At 43.6% G+C, this 9019-nt stretch overlaps 1 protein-coding gene across 1 annotated transcript in view; it reads left to right on the forward strand.

Moving 5' to 3' along the window:
- Window positions 1-8094, forward strand: part of STAB2 (stabilin 2) — an 81203-nt gene extending 73109 nt beyond the window's left edge. The window contains exons 59-67 of the mRNA XM_018918733.3: window positions 1024-1157; window positions 1878-2043; window positions 2268-2374; window positions 3345-3464; window positions 4224-4382; window positions 5236-5343; window positions 6023-6151; window positions 7212-7331; window positions 7924-8094. Of these exons, the coding sequence (XP_018774278.3) occupies window positions 1024-1157; window positions 1878-2043; window positions 2268-2374; window positions 3345-3464; window positions 4224-4382; window positions 5236-5343; window positions 6023-6151; window positions 7212-7331; window positions 7924-7974 (1094 nt within the window). The 3' untranslated portion in view covers window positions 7975-8094. The remainder of the gene's footprint in view (window positions 1-1023; window positions 1158-1877; window positions 2044-2267; window positions 2375-3344; window positions 3465-4223; window positions 4383-5235; window positions 5344-6022; window positions 6152-7211; window positions 7332-7923) is intronic.
- The last annotated feature ends 925 nt before the right edge of the window (window positions 8095-9019 follow it).

Here is a 9019-nt window from a genome sequence, read left to right on the forward strand (position 1 = left end):
CCAATCAGAGATGCACCTGCCACCTTCCCCAGCAGCGGATAATTATTGTTTACATTTAGTTTCTGAGGCTTCTCAGCTTCTCAGGAGAAAAATCCTAGCAAAAGGTATTTTTCAGAAAATATGTCTGTGACAAGGAGGACACGCCCTGCACACCACCAGCCCTGTGTCCTGAGGCCAGTGACCAGGAGCTGCAAGCTCACTCAGGCCTCTAATTAATGTCCCCATGAAACAATGAGATTACAATTGGAACGTTGTGGGAATGCTTAAAATCAGAGGGTTTTGGGAAAGCTGCAAAAGGCAGGCCTCAGAGGTAGCAGAACTGTGATTAGAGCTCAGCAGTATCCATGAGAAAAATGGTCAGCAGAAAAATTATGTAAGAAGTAGAAAAGTAAGGAGAAATAGAACAATGGTCTGTGTATTAATGCTTGTCTAGAATAACTCCCTAAGCTGCAGAAAAGTTTATCTAGCAAGATATTAGGAAGTTTTAAGCTTAATAAGGGAGCTCTGTGCATTGTGTTTTAAGGCTTACAAGCAGGTATTGTATTTGAAATAAGCAAGCATTGTTTTAACCAAAGGTACTTGTGCTTATAGTGGTTGGATGGAACCACTGTCAATGTAATTTTGTTTTGTGTGATTGGTCAAAAAACTTTTAAAGTAAGCTGTAACATTAAATTCTTAGTCTGCTGCCTGAGATGTGAGCTGGTGGCATTTTCCCATTGTCATAACCATGTAATGAGACTGATGCTAAAGAATAAAGCAGCTCAAAATACAAATTCGTAGCAGTCCCATCCCATTTGCAATTTGTACATAGCCCCCAGCCAGCAACAAATGGTTATAAAAGTTATGTTTGATAACAGTTATGTGTAAACATGAATTTATCGTGAAGGCAGTCCAGGTATGAATGCTACCCCTGAGGAATCAATCTGCTCTAATTCACAAAATCCAGGGGTGTTTGTCTGGCACAGCTGCCTGTGCACCAGGGAGGGCCCTTCAGGAGGAGCTGGTCCTTGTCTCTCTTTGCAGACACCACGGTGGGGGTGTTCCACCTGCGGGCCCCCGTGGGGCAGTACAGAATGAGCTACCAGCAGGCCAGGGAGGCCTGTGCCAATGAGTCAGCCACCGTGGCCACCTACGAGCAGCTGCTGTATGCACAGAAGGTGAGGAGCCCTCTCCCAGGGAGGGCATCCCCAAACAGGACCGAGACTCAGAGAGAGTAAATGGAGAGGGAGGAGCAAAGGGGCTGCTCTGTGCTAATAAGCATCACTTTCCCTCCTTTCCTTTGCCCATGCCCCAGGGTATGTTTGGCTGGGAGCAATTTTCAGACTTTTTATTGGTTCCACGCATGCTTGCACAGCACTGAAATCATTTGCCAAGTTCTTGTTTCTAGTGATGCTGGGGTGAGCATCACTAGAAACAAGAACTTTCAGAATATTTTCAAGGGGATTTTAATTAATAACACTTCTTAAAGAAATGTGCACTTCAGAGTTATGCTTGATTTATGCCTTTAAAGTAAGTCTCCAGGACTCTTTTTCCTCAAACGCTGTTAACAGACCCATTTCCATACTGCCTGCCTTGAGCACCTTGTAGATAGCACATGGCTGATGTCAGTGTGATGAGCATCCCAACTTGGGTTTGCAAAACTTGCTTTAGAAGAGTGGGTCAGACTGACTGTCTCCTTCTGGCTTCTTCCAACTCTGGAAGGAAGAAAGACACTGACTATTTGGAGGCACCTTTAGCAAAATGTGAGGCTGGACCAGTGCTGGCAGGGCAGGTGCTGCCTGTGTGCCCTGGGGGCTCTGTTCATTCCATGTGCAGTTCCCCAGCCCCACCACCCGGCTTTTCCCCTGAGTTTTCCCTTCTGGCTGTGCTGACTGCAGGCAAGGTACCACCTGTGCTCTGCTGGCTGGCTGGCTGGTGGGAGGGTGGGATACCCCACCGCCTTCTCCTCCCCAAACTGCGGCTCCGGATACGTCGGCATCGTGGACTACGGCAGAAGAGCCAACCTGAGCGAAACCTGGGATGTTTTCTGCTACAGGGAGAAAGGTAAGAAGGTCCTTTGCCTCATCCCTCTGTGAAAATGAGAGCAGCATTTTGGTTCCTTCCATCAGCCACAGGCTGGTGGATAACACTGCAAGAGACTCTGCCTCTTTTTTAACTTTAAGAAAACCTAACCTGCTGCTTACAGGCAGTTTTTCAGGCACAGGGCAGCCTAAAGCTTTCTTGGAAAGGTGTTTGCCCATGCAGCTCTCTCTACTTGTACCTTTCAGAGGTGAACTGCACCTGCAAGCCAGGCTACGTGGGGGATGGCATCTCCTGTAGTGGGAACCTGCTGCAAGTGCTGATGTCCTTCCCAACGCTGACAAACTTCCTCTCGGTAGGAACAAAGGCTGGGGCAGGAGTGGAGCAAAGCAGGCCCTGTATTGTACCCAGGGTTTGCTTTGCTAGCCCACCTATAGTAAATCAGGCAACCCCATTGTCTGGCAAGAATGATGCATCTGATTCCATTGATTCAGAAGGCTAATTAATTATTTTATTATGTTATATTACACTACATCTAAATTGGAAACTGAACAAGAACTCAACAAAATCTCGTGACTGTCTCCTGACCGACCATCAGGACACAGCTTTCAGAGACTGGTCAAGAAATCAAAACACTTGCACCAGAATCCAATCAAATTCCTTCAGGTAAATAATCTTCCAACACATTCTACTTGTTGAAAAAAACAGGAGCAGCAAATGAGATAAGAATTGTTTTGATCATTCTTTTCACTGCTTCTCTCAGATTCAGCAAATGTGAATCCCACACCCACCAAACACACCAGTGCAGCAAGGCAGAGTAGTCTAAATCTGCACCTGTTTGGTCTAAATCCAAACCAGAATTTAGTTACTAATTTTTTAACCACTTGCTCCAAAGAGGTTTCTGGGTTCTACAATTCAGTTGGAATTAAAAGCCTGGTGCAGCTTTAGCTTAAAGGAGACTCTCTGCACAACATTGTAAGCATCACAAGAGGCACTGTGCTTCGGAATTTCATTGAACTGCTACTGGGAAAAGACAAAATATTAGGAGTTCTTTTCTTGTCACTGCTCAGAAAGGCACTACATGTATCAGCAGCCTCAAAGACAACAGAGGCCCAATGTCTGCAAATCATTTTAATATGTACTCATCAAATTAGCAGCTGGAGCTGGGTTTTGGGTAAAACCTTCCTTTGGAAAGTCACTCCAGAGCTGCTTCATGGCTAATAACAGAGTTCCTTTGTTGTCCTTTGTCCAGTGTCATCTTCTCTGCTCTCCACACAGGAGTACACAATTGCTCTCTAGTGAAGCTGCATTTTCTTTCTGCTTAGGACATCATGGCTTACTCCAACACCTCCAGGAAGGGGAGAGAGTTCCTGCAGTACCTCACAGACCTGTCAGTGCAGGCCACCCTTTTTGCTCCCAATGACAGTGGCTTAAAGGAAAATGAGGTCAGGGGTTTTCTCCTTTTTTCCCTTCCTTGTTTTAATAACACATCTTAAACAGCTATCATGGGTTTCTGCATCCCATTGAAATTTAAGCTTAGAAAAATAATCTTAGTATGATGTGACTCCTGCTTAACCCTAGAGAATTTAAACAGTGCTCACAAAAGACACGAATTCATTGTTTCTATTTGCCTTCCATGGTTACGGGTGCAAGGTTATTGAGTGTTCAATCACTACAGAGACTTTTCCATCAGGGATTTTTGTTACCCTGCTATGAAGGAGTCTGCCTGAGATGAAGTCTGTTCTGGCTCATTAGCATGGGGCACAGTTATTTGAAGAAAGCAGCATACAGCTTTGCTATTTCCTACCAATACATTAAAAGCATCCATTCCTAACTTCATTTCTATGCTTTCCCTTTTTATTCTTTCTTTCCTTCCTTCAATCAAACCCTGTTTCAAACAATTCATAAGGGTTTATTAACTGGTTCATATCTTCAAGCTGTTTGGAATATCTCTGAGTCCCATCACTTCAGGTCATCCTACAGAGGAGTAAAATCCTTTGTCCTGCTGGAATTAAGGTCCTGCCATCAGAGGCCAGCAGGGACAGAATGTCCCACTGTTCCCATGCATATTTCCCAATAACCTCTAATGCTGCTGCAGCATTAATAGGAGAAGGGGGAAAAGGTCACAGGCACACAGCTTGCTAGTAAATCCAAAGGATTAATGAGACCCATTAACACTCCTTGTATTTTGCCCTCATTTGCAGACCCTTTCTGGGAGAGACATTGAGTATCATTTATCTAATGCCAACATAATGTTTTATGAGGACTTGACCAATGGAACCACACTTCTCACTCGTCTGGGGAAAAAACTTCTCATTACAAGCACAGGGGGCCAGGAACATCAAGTCCCCACAGCTGACCAGGTACCTCTGTAATAAATTTCCCATCTTTGTGCTTTTCCTCCTCTTATACCCTGTAATCAGGTGCTCTCCACTGATCTGGAGAGCACTTGGATAAGGTTAGAGTGGGCAGCAATGTGAGACTGAGTTCAGAAGGCTCTTTCCAGAGACTGCAGGATAGCAGCTGGCAGACTGCAAATTTACTAGCTTGCAGATATACATCTCTTACCTGAAAAACTCAAAGGAAGCTGTTGAATTTGCTTTCAGGAACAGAAAAATGGGGATATGGGCTTCATTTTGCTCTCCTCTCAGCTTGGTAGGATTATGGGAGATAGCTGTGTGATAGGCAAAGAGATGAAAACAGCAGCTTGTCATTAAAAAAAGATGTTGGCATTTGTAAAGTTTCTTGGTAACTTTCTGGGAGAGGCAGAGGCACCAACAGAGCCTTGCTCACACCAAACAAACTCCAGCCAGCAAACTCGAGTGTCAAGTGGCATCCTCTGCCCTGAAAGTGGCTGCCTGGCACCCAGGAATAACTGCACTTCTAGGCAGAGCTTTGAAACTTCACAAAGATCACAAAACCCTTTAGTTAGAAAGAAAGAAAAAAAAAAAAAAAAAGAAAAAGAGCAACATGAAGGCAACATGCAGGTAAAGATGATGGCTACTCCAGGCACAGGAGAGCTGTGACCAGCCAGGGCCCATCCCAGGCTGATGTCCAGGGAGGCAGCAGAGTAACTTTCCATTTTTTTTCCACATGTTGTTTCTCTCTGGAGAACTGAACTCTCAGCAGCTGAGGTGGGGAAACCATCTTAATGTCAATTTCAGTATCAAGGAGAGAAGGGTCAAAGCTTAGTTCTCATTGCTTCTTTTCTGGCAGAGCAAGATGCGGTATGTGGACAGAAGTGCTATTGTTGAGTGGGATATAATTGCTTCCAATGGGATAATCCACATCATTTCAGAGCCTTTAAAGGCTCCATCAGAAGCTGTAAGTGCGTAGTGATTCAGGTTTTTTGGGGTGGTGAGAGGTCACTGGCTTATTTTACCCTAAACTCATTGCTGACATTCGTATATTCCCAGTTTCCCTGACATATGTCAGCTTTCAGCTTAAAAGGTTACTTTCAAAGAGAATTACAAGTTGAAAACAAGGTACCAGTGACACCAAAAATTTGCCTGGACAATTTCTTCCCACAGTTATAAATTTGTTTTCTGTATGTAAAATAATGGAGCTTATGTATGTAACAGAGATTTTTAAAAGTTCCATTTCAGTTCTTCCACTTTCAGGCTTTTAAGGCACCTTGTTTGTTCTTGCCTTGGCATTCATTCCTATCCAAAACAATGTTTTGAAAATTGATATTTTTCACCTCTATGACTTTCTGCAAATTTTCCCAGTTACCCAGCTGCCTCCTTGGTCCACAAGGTGTAGTGATGGGCTTGGCAGGGCTGGGGGGAACATCTGGATTCCATCATCTATTTCCACATAAACTTTTCTGTGATTCCATCCAAAGGCCACATTCAAATGTCTCTAGGGAACACCCACCAGGAAACCCAAGCACAAGAACAGCTCAGGACCAGAGCATATCTCAAAGGGACACTGCCTGTGCTTGGGTGCTGTAAGCTGACCAGTGCCCACCCAGAGCTCACTCACCCTCTTCCCTTGCTTCCAGGCTCCTCTCCATACCAGTGCTGGGACAGGAATATTCTTTGGCATCTGTCTAGTTACTGGAATTGTGGCTCTGATTGGATATTCTTACCTCAGGTTCAGGAAGAAAAACATCAGCTTCCAGCACTTCAAGGTAGGTGAAAGCACAAAGCTGGGGGGGGGGGGAGGACGAGACGGGGGTGGAAGGGGACAACTGCACTTCTCAAATTCATAACTTTCAGTTTTTCCATACGTTTGGTTAAGCTAGAAACATTCCTGAACGCTTCACACCTGAGCTGTTCAGACAGACACAGAGAAAGGGGGGAAGGCTCACAGGCTCGCCCTGGACATGAGTTCACATTTGCCCCAGACCCCTCCACCCAAATCTCTGCTCACACAGGCACTTCCAACACCGAGGACTGGCCCAAAGCTGATTTAACTGCACCACAGCAGTGCAGAGGCCCTTGCCTCCCCAGAAAGCTCAGCCCTAGGGAAGTGAGGAATTACAACCACTGAAGGGAACCTGTTCTCCTCCTCCATTACTATCAATTTTGTTGTTCTGGAGGTTGAAACATTTCATAGGAAAAAGGCCAGATCCAAAAGACAAACAAGGTGAAATGCCTGTAAGATTGAAAAGTGCAAGTTTTTATAATGATGCACTTTCATGTTTGATTTCTCTTAACTAATTTTGATAGCAACAGATGAGGCAAAAACAGTCAGCAACAACTAAGCTACAGAGACGAGGGATGAGGAAAAAATGTTACAAAATATACAAGAACATACCTGAAAGAAAGTCTACCTAGAAGTGAACAGAAGTCCCTCCTGTTCTAGTCCCTGCAGGTAATATGAATCATCTTGTAGAAACAAAACCCAGTAGCCAAGAGCCAGAGGAAACACTTAGATTTTTAAATAATTTCAAAGAGAGTCCTCAGGACTATCCAAGCACTTTCTACCCCAAGCACCATTCCAAGGCCACACTTCCTCTCTCATTTTTTGCTGAGGCTTAAAAACAAGAAGGGAGAGGAAAAGAGATACCAGTGTTAAGTGACTTGAGATAAAACAACAACCAAAACCACAGTTCATGCCCAGAGACAGATTTAGACAATAAAGCCAGTTGAATCACAACAGTGCAGCAGCTGGTAGAGAGGCTCAAGTGCCCCACTTAATGCACTGGGGGAAGAGGATGAAATTTAAGTTTGTGTGCTTTTGTGTAGTGCAAAGATGACACTGACACAACGCCACTGGACAAGTCACAGCCTTCAAATATCACCAACCCCTCATATGAAAGTTCTGCAACACTGACCTCACCAGAACCTACTTATGATCTTTTCTCAGTAAGTATTCATTTTGATTTGAGATTGAGACACTACTAATATAATGGTAAGAGGGAATGATTTTATAAAAGAGAAATGTCTAGTCAGAACAGAAAAATAAATTCAAGAAACCAGCATTGAAGCTTCTGGCTTTCCTGACTCCCCCCTTCTTGAAATTGGGTTGTCTCACCTGTAGTAAAATTGAAGCTGTGGTCAAAAGCTGTATCTCAAGGCCATCTTCAAAGACAGCTGAATTAAACTGGACTTCCAATCACACTGGATGACAGTGACACATCTATAAAAACTTAAAAAGCCTTCTAATTTTGTCTTCATGTCTCCTTGCTACAAATGTAGCTGAGAGCCACACTAGCACTCAAAAGAATCTGAAACCCAGCAGGAAAGGGGCTGGGAATTCAGGGAAGGAAGGATTGCACCTTCAAGTACATGCAGAGTCTAAAATCAAAATGCACCATTTGGCATCCAGTAAAAGGACTTGTTTGGTAAGAAATGTCAGGTGCCAACTCTGCCATCTGTATGGACAAAGTTGCCAAAATGTTACTTTTGTTTCTTAATGCAGTGTTCAAGTCTGATTTCTTTTTATTCTATTTTATAGGATTCAGATGACCAACAGCTTGTGATGAGTAGTCCGTATGATCAGAATTAGAAACTGAATTTAGCATTAGTCATCTAATAAACACATTTTTATTTACACTTACTGTGAGAAAAGAACACCTACATTACAAGGAATAAAATCTTGTTACAAATTAAAACCCAAAAGAGCAGAGCTTTGTTTAAGATGCCTCCTATATAGCTCACAGAAATACCAACTTCAGAAGTGTTGGCTGAATCCGAGCAGCACAAATTATGAGTGCTAAAAGCAAAACTGAGTCTCAACTAACCTACCCAGAAGCAGACACCTCTCTGGGAAAAGCAGCTGATTTTCACTCACCTGCTATTTAACTGCTTTTCTTTTTCTATACTGACTTTAAAATGGTTACAAGCACACAGGGCTGCTAACTTGGCCAATATCCTAAATTTTCGAGTACTCCTGGCCTGTGCTCTCATTTTGGCTCAGTTACAATTAGAACAGGCAAGTGTGAAACAGAACATGTGGTAAACTTCTATTTTTGAACTGGCTGGTATACTTTCCTGTGAGATAGTCAGCAGCAGGAAACAGTCATCATGAGTGTCCTCCTTGCCACCTCCAGCTTCTCTTTTTTCAACCTTGGCTTGGTGTTTGCTTTACATCTCACCTCACTGTCCAAAGGGAAGCAGTGACTGAGGCAGTTTTTAGTAAGAAATGCAGGTGATGTCTAGTTGGAACAGAAAAATAAATTCAAGAAACCAGCATTGGAGCTTCTGGCTTTCCTGTCTCATCCCTACTTGAAATTGGGTTGCCTCACCTGTAGTAAAATTGAAGCTGTGGTCAAAAGCTGCATCTCAAGGCCATCTTCAAAGACATCTGAATTAAACTGGACTTCCAATGACACTGGATGACAGTGACTATGTCCAAATGAACCATTGTTGTGAAAAATGGACTGTGAAGATGAACATCCCCTTGCCATGCAATGCCTACATTCAGTTCTTCAGGCCTGAAGGCTCTTCACACACTGTGTTTTTACCAGCACTGCAGTAACAGCTGCCACTGTCACCACACATCATCAGAGAGGGATCAAACTTGAGTTTGATTCAGTGTCACCTCCTTGCAT

The sequence above is a fragment of the Serinus canaria genome, chromosome 1A, assembly GCF_022539315.1.
Source record: "Serinus canaria isolate serCan28SL12 chromosome 1A, serCan2020, whole genome shotgun sequence".
In the NCBI taxonomy this organism is placed as follows: domain Eukaryota; kingdom Metazoa; phylum Chordata; class Aves; order Passeriformes; family Fringillidae; genus Serinus; species Serinus canaria.